Consider the following 23,352-nt stretch of genomic DNA (forward strand, 5'->3'; position numbering starts at 1 on the left):
ACCGCCGGAGGCGAGAGCCCCCCTGGTATTAGCGGTCGACATAGAAAAGGCCTTTGACAGCCTGGAATGGGACTACCTCTACAGAGTGATGCAAGATTTTGGCCTGGGAGAGGGGTACATACGGTGGACGAAGGTGCTCTACTCATCGGCGATAGCCAGAGTGAGGGTCGGATCATTGGTATCGGACCGGTACGAGGTGACTCGGGGAACCAGACAGGGATGTGCACTATCCCCCCTGCTGTTTGCGCTTGCGGTGGAACCTCTGGCAGCTATGGCTAGGAGAGGCGAATACTACAACGGACTAGCCCTCAGAGGTACACTTCATTACATCTCCTTATATGCGGATGACCTCCTCCTCTTTTTAGACTATGCGGAAGAGGCTGTGGAGGGCGCCGAGAGATTACTAGAGCGCTTTGGCAATATATCGGGATTGCGGGTAAACTGGACAAAAACCTGTCTCTTCCCGCTACGGAAGGGAGAGGACAGCCCTTCGCTCCGCCCACACCTCCGTTGGGAACCCCACTGCCTGAATTACTTGGGAGTGCACATATATCATGAACCGGCGGACCTGCTAGACGGTAACGTGGGTCGCTGCATCCGAGCCTTGCGGGGCTGTATGTCCTTCTGGTCCACTCTACCCCTGTCGACGGCGGGCCGAGTCGCACTCCTGAAAATGGTGGCCCTGCCGCGACTCTTGTATTTCTTCCGGACTCTCCCCGTGTGGATACCCGGAGCGACCTTCAGACAACTGAGATCAATGTTGGTATCCTATTTATGGGGAACGGGCAGACGCAGGATTGCGCTGGCGACACTGACCCGCCCTAAGGATGAGGGGGGCCTAGCTGTCCCGGATTTTGAGCTTTACTATTTGGCAGCTCAATTGCAATTCTTTACTCAGGAGGTAGCGAGAGTGTACCGTGGCCCGGAGCAGGAGAGGGAGGCTGGCACCCCCCCCGTCATGTCCTGGCGTATATCACCCTGCAACAAAAACTTCTATTGCGAGGGATGACCCAGGAGGAACGGACCCTCCGATTGTGTTGGAACCGCTCGCAGAGACGAGCTGGACCCGGTCACCCCTATGCGCCCGAAATCCCACTGGGCATGGTGACGGCATTCCCGCACGGCGGGGACTGGTCGGGTCTACGTCACTGGGAGGAGGCGGGGTTGCAGATGATAGGGGACCTCTACGAAGACGGGGTGTTATCCCCATACCAGGCTTTGCGGGAACGGTACGACCTCCCGAGGGGAGACTACCTACTGCATGCGGCGGTGGTGAGAGCCATACAGGCACACTGGGGGGGGGCCTGATAGAGCCCACGACGACATTAGCGTGTCAATACACGATGATGGCGGCGGGAACGTTTAAAGCTGTTACATGCCTCTACCGCAGAATGCAATCGGAAACCCTACTGCCGCTTGCATCACTTAAAAATAAATGGGAGGCGGACCTACACCTGGAAATCCCAGATGCGACATGGTCACAGCTGGTGCGGAGAGCCAGAAAAAGCACCAGGAACGCGCGCTATCAACTAATACACCTCTATATCCTCCACAGAGCTTACCTCACCCCGAGTAAAATCACAGCGTACTTTCACGTAGTTGACGCAGCATGCCCCAGATGTAACCACACAGGCGCTGACCTAGTACACAAGTTAAGGGATTGCCCCCGTATACAAGAGGATTGGACGGAAATAGGGGAGACCCTGAATGTAGTAACAGATAGGGAGTTACATTATGACAGTGCGGTCACTATTCTACATTGGTTCCCTCACACGAAAAAGAACAAACTGTCGAGTAAATTCATAGACATGGGCTTACTCATAGCGAAGAGAGAACTGACCAAGGGGTGGAAGTCGAAAGTAGGGCCGACACATAGGAGATGGCTGAATGAATTCTTGAAATGGGCGACAGCGGAGAGCACGATACGTTACCAACTGGCCCGCCGCAGTTCAGACGACAAGGCGCAAGAAGCAGCGATGGCATGGGAAATACTTGTACAGGCACTAAGGGACAGCGCAGCGGAGGAAGAGGGGGAGGAGGAGGTGGAGGACATGGCAGCCCCAGCAGTGCAGATCGAGTCTCCAGCACTTCCACGGGACACACTCACACATTAAAACTTGATAGATCCGCAGACCCACAGTGTAGGCACACATGTTTGCACCGAGCACAGACGTAGACACCGGGGAGGGAGGGTTCGTCACAATGGAGTTCAGCAGGGGAACATGTAAGTCCTTACTAGAATAGCAGCGCGATGCGGCACGCCACTAGATTAAAAGCAGCGGGCGGAGACCCTCACATATTGACGGTAGTGAACAGCTCAGTCCAGAGAGAGCACTGTATAGCGAACTAACGCCGCCCTGCCTCCGGGATGTCGGCTGAAGGGCTGTGTGCAAAACATCTGGAAAGCGTTGAGCGAACAGCGACTTTATACTGTATGATACTAACTGTGGCACTGTATATTGTACGTACTCCTGCAATAAAAATTGTTTAACAAAAAAAAAAATGGATAAATCCCTTGGCTAGTCCAGACTGAAGAATCAGGTTCATAAGCTCGTTTCTATACGAATAATTGGACTTTTTACCACAGAATTATTATTTTTTGGGTGGTGGGGGAAGGACATCAGAATATGTGCAATTTTTTTAAGATGGTGAATCAGTGTCAGATTACTTAAAATATTTCTTCTTCAACTATCAACAGAGAATAGCATGTGGGTGGATAAAATGAGGCCCTCATTTGGGCCACGGTTGTCTCTGCGGACACATATAGCTGGCTTCCACACTCTTGGCTGCTTTTTGTCTTAATATTTAGATTTTTATGGTAGATGGTGTAAAACCGATTTTAGCCCTACAAGGTAACGGAGATTACACCCACACTACACAATCCGCAATACTGGACTGTTTCAGATCATACTACGAGAGGTTGTATAGAACTGAGCCAGGTGATCACACTGATGCGCTAGACGCCTTTCTGGACGACTTGCAGCTCCCGCACCTAGAGCGAGAGGAGGGGAGGGAAAGAAGAAGACGGTACAAGGGAGAGAGCCTGGACAGAGAGAGGCGGGGGAGGCGGTGGGGGAGAGGTAAGGAGAGATACAGTGAAAAGGTCCGGGTAGGAAGAAACAGACGAGGGGGCAGTGTTAGATTCGACGTCGAGGAGGGGGGGCGGATGGGGGGCCGTGAAAAGCAAAAGGGGCATTTTATGGGTCATTAAATTCAAAGGGGAGAATGAAGAAAAGACAACATTGGATTTAAAAAGAGAGAAGGGTGTGTGGTGAAGGGGAAAGAGATAACATGGCAGAGAGTAGACCGGAGACAGTTTAGAGAGGCGGAGAAAAGAGTCAGGGAGAGGCCGACAGTATGGCAGGACTTTGCATCTGACCTGGTTTCCCCTCTGTGCGTCATCTTACGTGCTAGCATTACTCAATCTCCTTGGATACAGCAGGTTTGGACTGGGAGGAGTCACGTACATTGCCGTCAAAGCAATTTTATTAAACACGGAACGACAAATGGGCCTCGTTATTAGCGTCATGGAGACTACATTGTACAAAAAATGCAAGGAACAGCAACATTGGAATCTTCAAAAGAAAGGGTCCCACTGGAGACTGCGCAAGGAAGTAATCCCGTGGAGTCTGTAGCAAGCACTGGGAATTGCCAGATTATGGGGGGCCGTGCAACAGGGCAGCATTCCAAACGAATGGGACTACAGAGAGCGCGAGGCACTGCGAGATTGAGGTGACTACATAAAGCACGAGGAAACGTCAGACTCCTGTGGATAAGTGGAGTGTGTGCAGCATGAGGATATGTGAAACCGAGGACTGTGCAGCATAAGGAGACGTGAGACCAAGGACTGGGTGCAGCGTAAGGAGATGTGAGACCGAGGACTGGGTGCAGCATAAGGATTTGACACAGAGGATTGTGTGCCGCATAAGGAGATGGGAGACCGAGGACTAGGTGCAATATAAGAACGTGAAAGCAACTGAAGTAGAGGAGTCGACAAACACAGACAGTGAGAGAGCCGCGCGGGCACACGGACAGCGGGAGGGGGCGGGCACACTGACAGCGGGAGGGGGCGGGCGGGCACACGGACAGCGGGGCGAGGCGGGCGGGCACACGGACAGCGGGAGGCGGGCAGGCACACGGACAGCGGGAGGGTGGTCAGGAAACAGTCAGCGGGACAGGGACAAGACGAACAATGAACACAAACATCGGTGGTAAAAAAAAAAAAAGTACACGCCCACAGTGGCCACGTCTTCATGAAGTTGCGGAGAGGGAAAGACTCGGCGGAACGCCCACCAATCGCCTCGGGAAATGACGGACAGTTCTCTCTTCCAATGGCTAGCCTCCATTTATGGAGCTAGCCAATGGAAGAGAGAGGCAGAACGAACATGCAACTGTTCTAACATTAGATTTCGCCTGTGCCGAAAAAGCTGCGAGGCGCAGCTTTCGACGAGGCGAAACCTAAAAATGTGTCATTTACAATACCAATAGCTCAAACTTTCCTAATGCGAGACCTATTGCATTGCAAAGGCTTGTTAATGAGTGTCTTTACCTTCTATGAAACATTTTCTCCTTACTCTTAGTTGACTGATGCGAATTTATTGTGAAGAGTTTAATTAATCAGACTATAAACATAAACTTGAAACTGCGCCTTCCTCCGTTTCACAGCACAGGAAAATCCTTGTCTCACACTTAAAACAATTGGATTTACCCGTCCGGGCCGGTTGTCTTTTCACAAATAGTGAGGTAAGTTTTTTTTGTAGTTGTCTGTGGCGGGAAGACGACCAGAAGGTATTGGGGCACATTTAAATGAGTACCCGTTACACTACACGCACAGCGTTACTATTCTTTAATGCACGAAGAGATTATGCAATTTGTCCAGAATCATTGTTCAGCTTAACACAATCTCCCGCACGGGTCAGCCTAGTCGGCGGAGAAAGATATAGCTCCTCGGTAAGACATCGGATTTCTTCCATAGTGAGTGGTACTGTATATGCATACACACCAACATTTTAGAAGAGGAAAGGGGGGAGTTAAAAAAAAGCGGGAGACAGTATTTCCCCCTTTGACTTCTATTGATGCTGAGGCAATTTCATATGGGAGGCAGCCAAAAGAAAGCCATTTTTTACGTCAAAGGTCGGGAGCCTCCCGCCCGAATCGGGGCTATTGGCATGTGCGATCTCACCTGAGCCATGTAATTCACCTGCCCCATGCCCCGCCATCCGTTTTGTGACGGACATCTTGACCCTTCGCCGGATGACTTTGTCTGTTTCCGGGAATGTGCCGCAGTCCCTCCTCGAGTCAATACAGGGCCCTCGTGAACAGAACCTCTCTTGCCTACGAGTAGACGTGCATCAACAAGAAGAAGCATCCGCCCTCTAGGCTACGTCAAGTGCGCGCGCGTCGCCTAGTACGGGTCATCATTAGAGACAGCGTGGGAAGCGTCCGTCGTCTGACAGAGCAGACTGCGCCTGCGCAGCTGGAAGTTTTAGCACTGTAGGGAACGTTTCTTCTGGGAACCGCGGGACTTACTGCGTTAGGGTGCTTTAGTACTCAGGTAGTGGTGAGCTGTGTTCTCCAGTTGATTAATCGAACTTGGATCCACGAGTACGGTGAGTGTGATGCGCTGCTCGTGGGCTACTAGTGCTGCCAATGTTCTGCAAAAAAATTGCAGTGGTTTTGTCTTTTTTCTGTTTGCAATAAAGAAGTGTTTGTATTTTCAATTTCTCTGTTACCTTTTATTGGGATTCTTTTCTCTCTGATCTAATTCTCTTTTCCCATCAATATTGTGCATTATTAACCGCATTTACTAAGTATATGTCTTTTGGCTCTGGCATGGTAATCAGGAAACTTGTGTTACCATAGGAAGAATTTTAAAATCAACAACAATAAAAAAATACTCCTTATCAATCAAATTTTGATGAGATTATTACTCATTAAGCATCAGAACTGAAAATACAGTCAGTGTACGCTCCGTCCACGTTAAACCACCTTCACCAACTTGGGTCTACCATCAACGATATAAGATTCCACCCCCAAACCTTCCAAATACAGCTTTATAGTAGGGTTAATCCTCAACTCAGAAGTTGGTATGGTTTATTCAAATGTTGCCAAGACAGTCCTTCCAGGCACTTTCAACAATGCCTCCAAGTCACGGTCAGGACAGTCATGCCCCTCCTCCACATTAGCCGGGCTGAAGACGGCTGTAACGCCAGAAACCGGTCCTCGGAAGCTTGTTTCCGGTCCAGGGAAGGCATGGCTTGGCAGTTCGGGCTGGACTGTTCCCATGAGGCACAGGGTCAGACTGATTTGCATATAGCCATGTCTGAACTGGGGTGGCAGAGTGGGCTAAAGAACGGTGATGGATCAAACCCAGATCTTTTGACTGGGTTTGAGTGTTTGATTGGTTCGGATGCTCCGTCCATCACCACCCCCTTTTGTACTGCTTTGGCCGCCATAAGTGTCGCAGGGTATGCTCAGACGTGAGTCCTTTGCTCACTTTGCCACTGGATTCAAGCAAGCCGGGCTGAAGACGGCTGTAATGCCAGAAACCGGTCCTCAGAAGCTTGTTTCTGGTCCAGGGAAGGTATGGCTTGGCAGTTCGGGCTGGACTGTTCCCATGAGGCACAGGGCCAGACTGATTTGCATATAGCCATGTCTGAACTGGGGTGGCAGAGTGGGCTAAAGAACGGTGATGGATCAAACCCAGATCTTTTGACTGGGTGTGAGTGTTTGATTGGTTTGGATGCTCCGTCCATCACCACCTCCTTTTGTACCTCCTCCACATTATGGCCTCCTGTATTGTCATAGTGCTGCATGCCAGCTTACATATGTGTCCATTGCAGTAGTGCCTGATGCTTCATTGGTCCCAAGTAGTTGACCATTGGGACGATCAAATGTTGATCATCCGCCGCACTTGTTGCTCTCCGAAGTTGTGGAACACCAACAACCTGTTGCAGGGATGGCCTTTTCTCACCCCAATTTTGCAGTGGACCATTACAATAGACTGTTCCTTTACGGAATCGGGTGCGCACTTACAGGATCTGACTGCCCAAGGCCAGTGGGAACCCAGACAGCAGGGTCTCCACATCAATTACCTGGAACTACTAGTGGTTCCCCTTGGGTTAAAAGCTTGCTTTCCCCTCTTGGTTAGCAAAGTAGTCATCATCAAGATAGACATCATGACATCCATGTACTATCTTCAAAAGCAAGGGGGCACCAGATCTTACCCGCTCTCACCTAGCACAGAGCATTTAGCGGTAGGCTCACCGACACAAGATCCATCTCTTAGCGGAGTACCTTCCAATCAATCAATCCAGGAGTGGACAACATCTTTGCCAACCTTTTCAGCACAATGCAGCAACAAGTCCATGTTTGGGAACTCCACCTGTAAGTCATCCTCCAGTACTCCCAGATATTGACTTCTTCGCCATGGCAGAAAATGCCAAATGCCCAAGCTTAACCTCCAGGCTCCTTCAGTCAAGGGGCAATGTACTATGGACAGGTTGGTCATGGTTATTTGCCTTTTGCTGTTCCTCCTCCCCCACTATTTCTATTTGTGGTTTGAAAGCTTCGGCAGACACGTCTCACTCTCATCCTGGTGGCTCCAACCTGGGCACACCAGCCATGGTTCACCACCCTCCTCGAACTCTGTGTTTCCACACAAGAAGCTTCTCAACAGGCCGGACCTTCTCTTGCAGAAACATGGGGAAATCTGACACAGATCCCAGCTTTCTCAATCTTGTGATCTGGCTCCTGAAGTCTGACAATTTGGGTACCCTAATCTTTCACCTGAATGCATGAGCGTGCTTAATGAACACACAGGCTTACTACTCCTGCCTGTTATGCTACCAAGTGTATGAGAATTGTTTACTATTTTCATTTAAAAACATTTACCCTTTAGCAGCCTAAGTCAGATCCCCCCAGGATTTTGTGGCTTTGTGTGGCAAATTGCGCGGCAAAAAAAGCGAAATTTGCGGCTTAAAATTCGTGGCATTTTTGCGGTGGGCAAAGAATGTGCCTGCCTCAAAAATAACCAAGGCTTGTGCTCTGTCACTACTGGAGACTCTGCTATGTCACAGTCTGTAACCTTGCAGAGTCTCCAGCAATGCAGAGCCTGGAAACGGAGGGTGTCTGATATCAAAAGCAGATTACAATATGACACCTGCTCTTTTTGGCATCAGACAACTTATCCGTGCAAGGCAGCAGGGGTCAAGGGGTGGGGGTGGCCGCAGAGAAGGTTGAGGGTAGGTAAAAAAACAATAGAAGAGTGGTAGGTTAGGGGTTATTCCGCAGGGGGTACACTAACGTGTGAGGCGCAGGCTAATTGCTCAGGAGGGGGCTAGCTGCATTTCGAAGGCAGGCAGCAAAGGCATTTAACACCTCTGCTGCCTGCTGGCCTTTTGCTCACATTCTCTTTACTGGCTCAGTGGCAGTACAGAGCCAGTAAAGTGAGGGTGAACAGCAGTTTAAAAAAAAACCATATTTTGTGAGCCCTTTTGTAAAAATTGTGCCATTTTTACAAAAGTGCCAATTTTGCGGTTTTATTTCTTTCCACAAATCGCGAAATCCTGGGGGGGTCTGCTAAGTACAAGGAACTGTCTGCAACCTACTTCACTAGCAAACTTGTAGTTTAGCTTTCACATCCATATGACTACACCTAGCTGGTGTAGCTGCCTACCATCTGAACAGGCAACACATTTTCCTCTTCAGAATTCCAGTCATTAAATCTTTTATGGACGGTCTCAAAAGTCATTGATCCTCAGGTCCCACCAGCTCCAACATGGAACCTCAACATTATATTTAAAAGACTCATGGTTCCTCAGTTCGAACAGCTCTACTCCTGTCCCCTTCAGTTTCTTTCTTGGAAGATAGCATTTCTGGTCACCATCACTTCACTTAAAAGTGTCAGTGAGCTTTAGACACTAACCTTCGAAGAACCTTTCTTCCAGATACACAGGGTTAGGGTTGTCTTGCGCATCAACCCCAGATTTCTCCCTAAGGTGATCGATCTCACTAGCACTATTATTGTTTTATACCTTGGTAGTCCCCCTACCTCAAAATGGGCACAGTAACAGAATTACATCATTAGAACATCACCTGACTTAAATATCATGTCCTAAATATAATTTACAAAAATATCACCCCATTGAACCTGATAGTAGAAAATCAACACCCAAATAGCAATATTTATTATATGATATTCATGACCCAAAATTTATGTCAGGCAATATTTCTGTATGCAATATTCTGACATGCAACCCTAAACGGGAAGTGGGAACAGGGCATGTGCATAACCAAATTAATGGTTATTCTCCCTTCCCACTAAACTCTAAATGAGTCCACAAGTCTCCACAGATCATGGTCTCACCAGAAAACAGACTCTTCCAAACATTTAAGGATGTGCTAGCCAAGGAGGGTTATGTGACCCTACTGAGGGACAAGACCAAAGGCTGAGATGCTTCATAAGCTCATGGAATTCCAGAGTGACTTACAATATCCTTTCAACATATGACAGAGGATATTTTATTCCTTAAAATACATGGTTACACTTTCACTCTTTCCACAAGCCTCTTAAATCATTCCTCCTTCATATGAAAGAGATAGTATGGTTGCAGCCATTAATGATAAAAGCAGAATCTGCAGATTGAAATTAAAGACATCAAAAGGCGGTTGGTAGTTTGTTGCAAAAACATATTAGATTCAATTTAAAGTAAATCAGATTTAAAAGTGTTGTAGCTCCAGGTGAATAGTAACATGCAGAGATTCTATAATTCCCGCCCGGTAAAGACAAAGACTGCAGGGCAAGCTCAAACCCACTTTTGGAGGAAGCAATTTGTTGTTATGAAGAGTTAGAATATTGGGACAATGGTGTCTCTACCGTTTTAGGGGTCATTTATTCACAGGGCACCCCTGGACAGGTTAGAAAGAAAGTGGGATGTAAATGGGGACACAATGTCTCCTACATCCATGGGTCAGCATGGTTCAGCTGTTAACTCACTGCTCATTGGGTCACTCACTTTCATTAGGACCTACCCAGTCTCAAGGTCCTATTGGGGGTTTTCTTAAACCACATTCATACCATATATACAATACCTATACAGCTACCACATGTTGGAACTGCCCAGTTCGTCAATTCTGTAAAACAGGAAGTAAAAATAAAGGCAAAAGCACGTATTAGGCATGATTTTTGCACATTGACCGACCATTCAAGCCTGTGTGCAACTGGTGATACACTGCACATTGTGATATTCTGTAGTAAACGTAGTATTCATACAGTGGTGTATTTGGTGATTTTTTTTGTTCATGCAAAACAGCTCATCCATTTCGTCACTCATACTGCATCGTAATCACATCTGTACGTTTTTAATTCTAGTTACACATAAACATTGGGAAACCTAGAGTTTGGTGAACCTATTACTAAATACTTGTGTTTGTGCTTTAACCCCTGCGCTGCGGCGGCAATTCCGCTGCAGCGCTTGGGGGGTGGGGCGGCCACGGGGCGCTCCCATGCTCGTGACGGAACCGCTCCGTCACGAGCCTCGGGTGCGCTGTGCTTATGACGGAGCGGTTCCGTCACGGACCCGCCCGCTCAATGGAACGTCCAGCGCAGGCGCTGAATCCGCGCCGCGCAGGCGCTCCGAGCTGGCCGTGACGGAACCGCTCCGTCATCAGCACAGCGCGTCCGTGGCTGGTGATGGAGCGGTTCCGTCACCAGCATGGGAGGGGTTAATTAAGCCCCATGAGGTGTTGCAGGCAGGTAGGTCCACGTGTTACTCTGAATGGAACTGGCAGTTCTGGGGGGAGGTTGTTCCATGCTTTGGGGACCACGTAGGAAAAGCTTCAGCCCCAAGCTCTGATTTGGCAGATGTAGCGAACGTGGGTGAGGAGGAAGCTGGGCTATGGGAAGTGCCAGGTCAGAGGGTGGAACAGCATGCATCTGTTGAGGTATATGTGGCCTTGATTGCCAGGTGCTCCATAAGTGTGTGTGAGGAGCTTGGAGAGGCTGCGCTTTTGTATAGGCAGTCAGTGGAAGTCCTTGAGGTGTTTGGATATGTCAGTGCTGAGAAGCAGCATGAGAATGAGTCTAGCAGCTGCGTTGTGTGTCTTGGTGAATTGAGAGGTGACCCCGACGTAGAGTGTTGTTATAGTCCAGTCTGCTGGTGATCATGGCTTGAGTTACAGCTCTGTAGGTGACCAGCGGGAGCCATCTGAGGACTTACTTGAGAAGCTTGAAGGTATGGAAGTAGGTGGTTTTGACCTTGCTGACTTGGTCAGACATTGAGATATGATTGTCAGTTACGATCCATAGATTCCTGGCCAAGTTGGACGGGCTTGTTGTTGGCCTTAGCTCTTAAGGCCACCGGGCCGGGTATCTGAGAGAGGTGTCTTTTCCGAACAGGAACACTTCTGTTTTGTTGGTATTTTAAGTAGTTGTTTTCAAATAGTTTGCAATCTAGGGCACACTGATGAAGTTGATTTTGGTGTTCGAGGTGTATTCTGAGAGGGAGAGTTTGAGCTGGGTGTTGGCATTGTAAGCGATGATGTTGAGCCTGTAAGCGCAAATGATGTTGGTGAGAGGGCTTTTGTAGATGTTGTTAAGTATAGGATTAAGTGAGGCCAGTTGAGGTATGCCACATATGAAGTTAGTGTGAGAAGACAGAGTCGTAGAACATTTCTTATTTTCAGTTGAATTTCTCTACATTTTAGCCTCTAAATGTAAGTCGGTGTACAAGAAACAACACATTTAGCAAAATACCTTCTGAATCATTCGATGGTTTAGGCAATCCGATTTCAGAGTTGTAAAAATACCCACTGGTACTAATCTCAGTATTTTGGGCTCATTTGAAAAATGCATGGGATTCTTTCATACCTATATTTAATTCACTAGTTTGTACCATATGAATTGTTGCATGGTTGGTACACAATGAATATCGTAAGTTGGAGCTCAATGGTGCGTGTTTTTGGACAAACAAACACTATATATCGTTGCAACCACAGGGATCTGGTGGACATACCAGTATATTAGTTTTGCAAATCAGGCATCTGGACAAAATATAACAGATTGTCAAGAAAAAACATTGTCACCGCTTGATATTTTTTCCTAATGTTTTACTTTTTTTTTATTTCAATGATTAGTTTCTTTGGTAAAACCTTATGGTGAAATTATATGTTTTTGCAGCTCTGCCTGAGAAGATGGTGATCTTAGCACAGCAAACTCTTTGTTGGTGGCATCTTAAAAAAAACTATACATTTCTTTGCACAGCACCTTTTTCCGAACAGAATCCAAAATTATGCCATGTTTTGGCAATTTAATCAGTTCCTTTATGAGGAATCCACAACGTCGGGCTACCTTTACATTTCCAAACATGTGGGGAAAAAAGCTGCAAATGTGGACTTGTTGATCTCTAGTGGGGAAAAAAGTTATAAAGGTTTAAGTTGACTTGTCCCAAACATCAGGCAATGGACTCAGCACTGGGGGTGAAAAAACCTCAGAAGTTAAGGGGTAAAACTTTGATGATGTTCATTATGTGTATTGCAGGACAACCAGTGTGATAATACAACACCCAGGAATAACAACACTTTGTGGTATAATAATTTCCGGGAGTGCTGTGACCGTTTCATTACAATCTTTCCCATGTAAAATGAGGAGTAACCCCCAAAAATTGGGGTTTTCACTCCATGTTTCCTTGTTTTCAGTGCATACTTTTGTGCATGCTCAACCCCGTTTTAGCAGAGATAAATACCTAAACTTTATCACCTGTAGGTTAATGGAAAGTCACAGTGGTGTAGCTAGACCTACTTCTGACCAATGCAATTGACAATTTATCTGATTAGTTTGTGACTAAAGATTGATGTTCACTTTTCTGTTTTGTTTTCTTTGAATCTTGGTTACTGAGCTTAGGAGTGAAATTCAGCATTCCTTCTTTAAAGAAATTAAAGTTGAATTGGTGAATATTTTATGAGAAGGCTACATTAGTAGACATAAAACAAATAGCTATTTATCAATATTTCAGTTTGATCATACATGAAGAAATATCATAAAATGTGGGCTGTTTGCTGTCTCATAGTCTTTAAAAGCATGGTCTGGTGAAATTGGAAGATATGTTCAGAACGTCTAAAATAATTTGAATACAGAATCCTTACACAAGAAGCCGGACGCTTTTTAGGTCTCGCCTAGACGAAAGCAAAAGCGAAAGCTTTTGCTGTCTAGGGAGACAACTTATGTTGCCGCTTTCTGGGGAATGAAGGGGAATGTGGACAGCAGACTGTTTCGAATTTCTTCTGCTGGAGATTAGACCTCGTGAGCGCGCCTTGACTGTATCTAATGCGTGTGGTTTTTTTTTGAACGTGGGCCGGGCGCTTGCTTCAGTCAGTTTCACTTTGAAGTGCAGGCGTCAATGCGTTTGGTAGTTCTTTATGTGGAGTGCCTTTTGACCTCGTGAGCGCGCTTTGCCTGCATCTAATGTGCACACACACGTACACATACAGAGACATTCCTCCCGCCCTGCCGCATACACAGAAGCGCCCCCGGCCGCCGCATACATACAGAGACATCTCCCCCCCCCTCCCCCGCCCCCGCCGCAGCTCTCCCCACCCCGCCCCCGCCGCAGCTCTCCCCCCCCCCTCCCCCGCCCCTGCCGCAGCTCTCCCCCCCTCCCCCGCCCCCGCCCCCGCCGCAGCTCTCCCCCCCACCTGACAACACTTACCGGCTCCGGGCTCTGCTGGCGGGGGCTACACGAGAGCTCCCGCTCCTCGGGGCTCTTTCCGCAGCACTTCTCTTTGCTCCCGGTGTGACTCCTCGGCTCTGCAGCTCTTCTCCGGGGCCGCGGGACAAAAGCTACTCCTCTGCGCAGGCGGCTCCGGAGCACTCCGCAGCTCACGGGAGCCCCGGGCCGCGGGAAGACTTTTCCTCTCCTTTCTCGGGTGCTCGAGGAGGCGGGACTTCCGGCCGGGCCGCGATGCAATTGGCTGTCCGGCCGGGCGTTTTCTTCATTTGTCTCTTCCTTTTTAATTTGCTTCTCTTCCCGTGTTAAACGCATTGTTTTGCTTGTTCACTGCTGCTTTCAATCACATTCCCTGACCAAATAGCCCCTCCTTGTTTTCTGTTTTTCGCATTTACGGTCCACACTCCTCTGATTCTGTACCTACATCGTTTGCTTCCTCTCTCTAATCTTCTCTGCTCAGTGGAAGCCGCATTCACCGTATGCAGAAATATTTAGCCAAAAGGTCAGTGTGTGATTAGCCTCTAGTCTCAGCCTGCTTCTGCTCCAGTCCCCCCCCCCTTCTCTGCCTGTCCCCCCTATTTTCACTGCTGCTCCCCGTGGAGGGCCTGTTTCAAAGGTTAAGTTGCAATCTTACAGTTGCTTATTGGTGTATTTGGGAGATTAAATGGTGCTTAACAGTTGAAATCTTTGCCAAAACCGTGTTAACGCATACAAATGACACAATAATTGAAAAATAATACGATCACAAAACCTTCCTCATTATCATGTAATTTTCCCTTTCTTGCTCCATAATTTAGTCAACCCTGCAGCATAATGCCATTGCCCTACTATGCCGGGACATCTCATTTTATGTGTATTCTTATTTTGGGGGTTGTTTACTTCGTTCACTTCCAGTGAGTTAAAATGGGAGATTGCATAGGCGTATACGATTAAAACTTGCTTCTGCAAACACTATGTTCCCGTCACGTGAGTCCTTGTAATGCAATTACAGTAGGTTCATGCTTAGCCTGGTCTGAAAGACTCTAGAACTTACTGTATGTTTCTCAGAGAGTGTGCAAGAATGTGAGTGCTCTGGAACCTGCAGTGCTGCCATTTGTGTTCTTGAGAGCCCTAGATCAAAAGCACTCTAGAACTTGCAGTGTTGCTCTATGCTTGAGAAAGAGCACGTGATAACAAGCACTCTGAAACATATATTACTGCTACCTGTGTGCTTTGGAAAGCTAGTATTCATCCCACATTCTCTCCTATTCTGCATGTTTCATCGCCAGAGGTCCTGTTTAGCTATATGCCATCTGCTTCTGTTTGTTTTCTAGGGTGTGTACATGTTCTTCTTATGTCATGTGCAGGAATGTTTGTCTTCAACCGCCTTGTGTTCTCAGAGTACGCACCATAACATGCTCCCGGCTGCAGCAGGGAACAGCTTCTGCGGGTTATCTTGATAGGAGGGAAACTAACTGCAACTTTTAAAACCGTCAACATATATGGTAGCAATACAATTTGGCTCATGTTATTCATTTGGCAGCTTGTGTACACATATTGGTTTTTGTGCAATATCAGGTTTGATGTCCTGTGTCTTTTTTCATTTAACTCACAAACCTCCCTCATTCAGCACCTCACCCCTACCGTCTATAATTACTTATTTGTGACGAGCAGCAATGTTTGTCGTCACCCCCCTTGTGTGTTCACTGTGCTGTTACTGAAGCGTCTGTCTGCCATTTAAATGGCCTATTTAAGGGAAAGTATCAATTAACAAAGAGCACTTACATAAAATCCCTGAGTTGTTAATTCTGGTAGTAGCTGCCACATTGGCTTTGAGATTGTGAGTTCCCCTGACAGAGATCTAAATTGCTTCATCTAAGGACAACAGCGAATGAAAAACATCTGGGAAGGCTGTCTGTTCCATATGTAATTTTACCCTAATTACCATTCCCTTTTATAAGCGGGGCATGCATGCTGTAGCATGGCAATGTATGCGGACTACGTGCTCGTACTTTTCACTGCTATTCCAATCAACATAATTTTACTCCACGCCACAGACTTCCATGTCACACAATTCAACTCTGCACGTTTCAATTCCAAACCACATAATTCAACTCAACAATAAAATTACAGACCACACCACATACATCCAATCTACACCACAGAATTCCACATCATGCCACAAAATCCAACACTCCACCTAATTTAACTCAACTACACACCACTCCACAACACAAAATAGCAATCCACATAATTACAGTCCCATCCCGAACAGTCACACTCAATCACACTCCACAACATTCCAGTGAACTCAATACCACATAACTGCTATCCACATTTCCACTGCACACAATGCCACATAATTCCACTACACCAATCCCTTCACAGCACACAATAACTAATTCCGCTCCACTCCACATACATCCACTCCACTCCAAACCAAAACATATGGGTCAAAGACATTGTCATTTACAATGCCAATAGCTCTAACTCTCACAAATGCGAGACCTATTGCATTGCAAATGCTTGTTCACTTTACGGGTTACTTTAGCCTTGAAAAATGGACGATATACAATCAAACTTTGATATTTTGACTTGAGGCTATGTCTTGTACAACTAGTACACCAGTTCTTCATCTATATATAAGACTGTTCCCACGCATCTATTGTAAGGTAGACTCTACACGGACCAGAATAGCGTCCGTCTTGTTTACCATAACGATTATAAGATATTACTAGTTTCCGAAAGCAACGATTTTACATTCAAGTTTCAAGTTTAAAATTGGAATCTTTGCCACTGCTGTCTCAACTCTCCAACTATACATGTGACTTTGGAGTACATACGTGCTTGCTAAAGTTCTTAGTTTGAGCCTTGAAAAAGTAATCTACACGACAAAACAAGTGACGGCTTTCTGCATCTACGCCTCAACTTCGTGTCTACAAGATCAAGAATTTTTACATTATCACATTCGCACTAGGACTATATAATTTTGTCCATTGTGTTTGACCTGGTTACTTTGTTTATGATTACATTGAACTGACAACAGGGTCAGTTAAAAATATACTAATTGCTGTGGTCTGTACTTTAGTTATTTGATTATAAGTGTATAGAGGAGGTCTCTTTCCAATACAGGGTAACACTGTTTAGGTGGCACAGTGTGTACATTGAGCACGCTTATACTTGTAGATTCTCAACTATTTAACACCTTGAATGCTATGGGGATTTTTCTCCTGTGCTGGGATCCTACAGATACCACTTTACATGACGAGCTGGGCTCGTCATCAGCGTAGCAGGAGGCTACTGCATGACTAGCCCAGCTCGTCATGAGCGTCGAAGGGGTTAAAACATTACTGAGGTGCTGACCTTGTCTTTATTTCAACTGCCACTTGTTTCTGGTGTAACAGAATCTGATGAACTTTGCCTTTATGGCATGGATTTGTCCACATGCTTCAAGACCTATATAAAAATATGTAGTGAAACCTAACTGCATAGTTCACTGTATAGTTACCAATCTCGGTAATACTTATCTGTTCTAATAAGAAATGAAAATTTTATTTATAACGTACACTAATACCCAAGGGTGTCTATGCGTGAAGAACTCTGATTCCAAACTATAGATCCAGCTAAAAGATACGGAGCGACTGCCTCAATTGGCATTCCTATTTGAGTGTGTTTTTTTTTTTAAATAAGCAGGTTTTTAACAGTTTAAGAAAGGAGAGGAGTTCAGTTTCTTTCTTTAATGCCAAGAGAAGGGAATTCCACAGTCTAGCTGTGCCTGCCACAAAACTTCTGCCCCCCCTCAGCCCCCACTATGCTGCTTTATCCCTTGGAATCACCAGGTTAAAAGAAGAAAAAGATCGAAGTTTCCTTTTTGGAGCACATCTTTGGAATTTGTGTTTAAAATATTTGGGTCCGTGCCCATGTAGTGCTTTAAATGCAATACAAAGGGCCCTAAATTCAATTTGCCTTCCAATCGGCCGCCAATGTAATACTAGTAGAGTGTGAGAGACCGATTAGTATTTTGGTATGGCCAGCAACAGGCGTGCTGCGGCATTTTGGAGAATCTGCAATTTATGTAAAAATCTTGCTTGAATGTTAAATAATAGCACACTACAGTAATCAATCTTATGACTCTCTGTGCCTTATTATGTTCCACTAGCCAAGGATGTGGAATTCCTATAGCCCGACGCCCAGGACATATTGTTTGGGGTCAAGGGCAACAAGTTTTAATGTGCATTTTGTCCTTGGGACAAGTAGGCCCAACCCCCTGCAGCAGAAACCCTTTGGCTGCCAGTTTGCAGTAGCATATTAAGGGCCGGGAAGGGCACAGCCTGAAGTCAAGTTATTATTTGTGTGCCTATGTTAATGCGGCTCAAACTTGTATTCATGGTTCATTAATTGAAGCCTTTATTATTAGGGTGAGCGCTCTAAGTAAATGTAAGTTCTGACTGGGGGCGTGGCTTGGACGCTGGCCGGGATGGTGGTGTGAGCGATCGGCTCCGCACCTGATCCCGACATTACTCCTGAAAACACGGTTGTTGGTGCTCCCGAAGCGCGGCTTTTGCGTGTAGGGGGCAGCGGAAGCGTTGGAGGGGGTCTGCTCCGGCGGGAGCTCGGACACGGTACGGCGGCCAGAGACTGCAGCTCGGAGGAGCCGAGTGGGGACAATAGACAATGGCGGCCTGCAACACCGATTGACCAGCCTGCGGGACGGATTGAGCCCGGACGGAATCGGAGGCGAACGGCTGCCTCGCAGAGGGGGTAAGGCGAGGTGCTGCCGGGTGGTGATTCCGGTGAGGTGCAGGAGAAGTGCGCCGACCTCATAGCACCGGGGATCGCTGACCGAGTTGCCCATCCCCCCGCTCCCCAACGTGGCGGCTGCGCAACAAAGGGAACTGCGCTCGAGGAGCACCGCCTTTGTTTGGAGACCACTGGAACTACCGTGGAGCCAGCACGAGTAGTTGGGGGCACCGGCTACCAGGGGCATCAGGAACTGGAACTGACTGTGGCTGTGCCAGGCACTTCAGTGGGGTTCACGGGGACCCGTGACAGACGAGCCCTGGGCAGCCCATGGGGTTGAGACGATCATTGAGAGGGGCTTAGGATCTCACGTGGCGACCCTGGGAAGCCGGCGCGACAGACATTGGAAGACGCCCGCCGACACAGCGTAACGTTGCTGGCCCTTACCGGCGGGCTTGCACACTACCCGGAGCTAGGAGGGAGGAGCGGTGGGCTCTCGTGGTGGACGGCGTGGGGGCGTGGGGACGAGCGGTGACGACGCGGCTGAGTCTCTGGCTGAGGGAGCGGGGTCATTGCGCTGGTGAGGACTGGACCCTGCTGGGAGGCGTTTGAGCGCGGCATACCCCTGCTGAGGGACCCCTGACGGTGACCCAGGGTCGGTGCCTGCAGCGATTGTGATGGCGGCCACCGGCGGTGCATCGGGCGTGCCGCATGGTCACGAAATTGCGACCTCCTTAGCTCAGGATGGCGAACCGCGTGCCCTGCCGGATGCATCGACGCAGGAACAAAGGCTAAACCTGCGTCTCGACAGCATATTGGAAGCAATAACCGCGACAAAGGACTCGCTTCACCACGACATAGCGCAGGTTGCGACAGGGCTGGGCCTACTGAAGGCGGATCATACTAAGCTATCAGACAGAGTGAAGGAAAATGTACTACTGCTACAAGAGCTGAAACCGGCGGTGGTGACTGTGGAGCACAAGTTGACGGATGTCATGGGCCGCTTGGCGACTCTGGAAAGGCGGGCTGAGGATGCCGAAAGTCGCAATCGGAGGAATAACGTGCGGGTGGTGGGCCTTCCGGAAAAAATTGAAGGGGATGATGCGGTGGTCTATATGGAGAACTGGTTTCGGTCGGTAGTGGCCCCGGAGGGTCTATCTCCATTCTTCTCCCTGGAGCGGGCGCACAGGGTGCCGGCCCGCCCACCTCTGCAGGGCCGACCGCCTAGGCCGATGGTGTGGTAATTATATGAAAAAGAAAATAAATTCGTTTGGAATATAAATCCAGTGGTCACATGGTACATATTGACTGTGTGATTGGGGAATGGTTTTGTGAATAATCCTGTCCAGCCACCTTGTTCTGTTTTTTCCTATTGTTGAGATCCGGGTTGGTCAGATGTAGGATCCGATACCTTTACTGTTTCACAGTGCAGCGATTGTGATGGCGGCCACCGGCGGTGCATCGGGCGTGCCGCATGGTCACGAAATTGCGACCTCCTTAGCTCAGGATGGCGAACCGCGTGCCCTGCCGGATGCATCGACGCAGGAACAAAGGCTAAACCTGCGTCTCGACAGCATATTGGAAGCAATAACCGCGACAAAGGACTCGCTTCACCACGACATAGCGCAGGTTGCGACAGGGCTGGGCCTACTGAAGGCGGATCATACTAAGCTATCAGACAGAGTGAAGGAAAATGTACTACTGCTACAAGAGCTGAAACCGGCGGTGGTGACTGTGGAGCACAAGTTGACGGATGTCATGGGCCGCTTGGCGACTCTGGAAAGGCGGGCTGAGGATGCCGAAAGTCGCAATCGGAGGAATAACGTGCGGGTGGTGGGCCTTCCGGAAAAAATTGAAGGGGATGATGCGGTGGTCTATATGGAGAACTGGTTTCGGTCGGTAGTGGCCCCGGAGGGTCTATCTCCATTCTTCTCCCTGGAGCGGGCGCACAGGGTGCCGGCCCGCCCACCTCTGCAGGGCCGACCGCCTAGGCCGATGGTGGTGAAATTGCTGCACTATAAGGATCGCGACCTACTGATTCAACGGGCGCGCTCACAGGGTCCCTTCCAAGTGGACAATAACAAAGTCACCATCTTTCCAGATTATACACAGGAAGTCCAGAGACAGAGAGCATCCTTTTTATCAGTGAAAAGAGAATTAAGGGAAGAGGGGATTCAATACTCCTTTCTTTTCCCTGCAAAATTGAGGGTGATCGTGGATGAGAAAACTCACTTCTTTCAGACTGCGGATGACGCATGGTCATGGCTTGAACTCTATCGTGCGGGAACGGATCGCTCATGCGGAGGTGGTGGGGAACGGCACAAGCCGGTCCAGGTGCGGAAATCACAGCGTATTAGGACTCGGAAAAAACTCGAGAAGACAATGAGAGATGCTAAAATGGCGGCGGACAGGAAAGGGGCTCTGGCTGCTACGGCGATTATAACGGGATCGCAGCAAGAAAAAACATCAGGGGGATCGGATACGGACGAGGCGGCGGAGAAATCCGGAGGAGATGAATCGGAGACTGGGAGCGTGAAGGCTCCGGCGGTCACCCCACAAACTGCGGATGGCCTGTTTAATGCGTGACACTTCAGAGACCTATATAACTTTGTGCTCCCGACTGGAGCTGACTCTCCCGTTATCTGGAGGACTGGCAAGTATGATACTGTGAATTCAGCATGGGATTGAGGGTGCGGGGTGGGGGCTCTGCCTGTCCTAGGTCGGCGGTCAACCACCCTCTCGTGGCCCTTAAGGCCTTCTGTGGTGACGACCACAGATTAGTATAATGTGTGCTGTTTTGGTGGTTTGGAACGGGGCTGAAGCTGGGTTATTAGGTCCTGTCCTGGGGAGAGGGGTTTGGGAAGTTTTGCGGGATGTTTTGGAGGGGGGGTACAACTGCTGTGATGTTGGGGTCCACTGTTTATCATTGTTACTGCGCAGATACAACTACAATGGGGACATTACCTAATTTAAAATGCATTACGTGGAATGTCCGTGGTCTTCGCACGATGGTGAAACGTCATAAGGTACACGCATATTTGGTGCGGCCGGGCGTCCAGATAGCTATGTTACAGGAAACTCATATGACCAAGACGGAATGCACTGCACTGCAAAGGAGGTGGCGTGGTCAGGTGTTTGGCACCACGTATTCTGCATTTGCCAGGGGAGCACTGATTTGGATAAGGGCAGGGACACCGTTCCAAGTCACGAACCAGAGGGTGGATCCGGAAGGTAGATATGTGGCAGTGGAGGGGAGGCTGTATGGTAGAGAGGTGGTCCTATGTAGTATATATGCCCCCAACGCAGATCAAACCCGCTTTTTTGATAATTTTACGAGTTCCCTGGCCTGTTACTTAGCAGGCCCCGTTATAATAGGGGGTGACTTCAATTCGATCACTGATGTAGTGCTGGATAGATCACACCCGCCACTGACCGACTCCCCAGTGCGTCGCCTAGCCGCTCATAGGAAGGACTGGCAAGATAGATGGGGATTGGTGGATGTGTGGAGGGAGCAACACCCTGAGGCAAGGGACTATTCCTTCTTTTCAGCCATACACGCACTACATGTTAGACTGGACTCGGTGTTATGTGGTGGTCCTTTAGCTGCTATGGTCACTTCACCGGAATATTTAGCCAGGACCATCTCAGATCATAACCCCTTATTGGTGTCGGTGCAGTGGCAGCAGGCGCGGTCGGCAGTCCCTATGTGGCGGCTGCGACCTGATACACTGGAGGACCCGGTGTTTAGTGACACGGTCCGTCAGGGCATTGAACACTATTTTGAGGTAAACGAGGGCTCCGCCTCCACGAGATCACTAGAATGGGATGCGATGAAAGTGGTGGTGCGAGGAGTATGCTTGGGCAAATTCTCGAATGCAAGGACGGTAGTTTTGAATGACTTGGCGAAGGCGGAAGAGGTGTTAAGGGGCCTGGAACAGCGAAGGCCAGAACGACCTGACCTACAGGAGCGCTTGATAGAGGCTAAGGAGGTAGTGGCAACTGAAACAGAAAGGCTGCGGTGCTATGATTATAGGCTGTACACCATTAAGGTGCACGCGGAGCGGGATAAAGTAGGTACGCTCCTGGCCAAGCTCGCCAACCCGGAACCTCGAGGGTGCCCGATTATGAGTATCAGGACGGAAACCGGGAACATAGTCTATTCGCAGCAGGAGGTTCTGGCGCGCTTTCAGTCTTACTATACTAGTTTATATGAATGCCACCTCGAAGCGGAGGTGTCTGAGATAGGCGAATATCTGGAATTGATCCCACTTCCGATATTGGATAGAACAGATGCAGAGGACCTTGGGGGACCTATAACAATCACTGAAATCAAAATAGCTATTAAACAGATGGCCAGGAATAAGACTCCGGGGGTCGATGGGCTGCCGATTGAGTTCTATGCCCAGTTTATTGATATCCTGGCACCCAAATTGTTGGTGACATACCTGGAGGCCGAGAAGCAGGGACGCTTGCCTGAATCGATGAGAGAAGCACTAGTGATACCACTGCTGAAACCAGGTAGGGAGGCGTTGGATGTTACATCTTACCGGCCCTTGTCCATGCTGACAGTGGATTATAAGATCTTAAGCCGTATCTTGGCCATCAGATTGCTCCCACACATGACCGCTCTGGTGCATAGGGATCAGGCGGGATTTATCCCGACCAGGAATACATCGATGAATATACGCCGATTGATTAGAATACTGGACGATGCCGGGGCGTCACCTCCCGACCCCGCGGTACTTTCGGTTGATATTGAAAAGGCTTTTGACAGCCTTGAATGGATGTACCTAGATGAAGTGTTGGTGAAATTTGGGATCGGAGACGGCTTTAGGAGGTGGACGAGAGTTCTCTACTCGTCGGCAACGGCTAGGGTACGACTGGGGTCGATCATATCCTCGGCGTACCC

At 48.4% G+C, this 23,352-nt stretch overlaps 2 protein-coding genes across 2 annotated transcripts in view; one reads left to right on the plus strand and one right to left on the minus strand.

Annotated features, from left to right (window-relative positions):
• The window catches only part of LOC144763330 (translin-associated protein X-like), a 257,896-nt gene extending 252,503 nt beyond the window's left edge, over positions 1-5,393 (minus strand). Inside the window, exon 1 of the mRNA XM_078648816.1 lies at positions 5,183-5,393. Coding sequence (XP_078504942.1) covers positions 5,183-5,237 — 55 coding nt within the window. The 5' untranslated portion in view covers positions 5,238-5,393. The remainder of the gene's footprint in view (positions 1-5,182) is intronic.
• A 54-nt stretch (positions 5,394-5,447) lies between these two features.
• OSGEP (O-sialoglycoprotein endopeptidase) overlaps positions 5,448-23,352 on the plus strand; it is a 613,564-nt gene continuing 595,659 nt past the window's right edge. The window contains exon 1 of the mRNA XM_078648814.1: positions 5,448-5,609. The gene's annotated coding sequence lies outside the window, so the exon portion shown is untranslated. The remainder of the gene's footprint in view (positions 5,610-23,352) is intronic.

This window comes from Lissotriton helveticus, chromosome 6 (assembly GCF_964261635.1).
Source record: "Lissotriton helveticus chromosome 6, aLisHel1.1, whole genome shotgun sequence".
Lineage (NCBI taxonomy): Eukaryota > Metazoa > Chordata > Amphibia > Caudata > Salamandridae > Lissotriton > Lissotriton helveticus.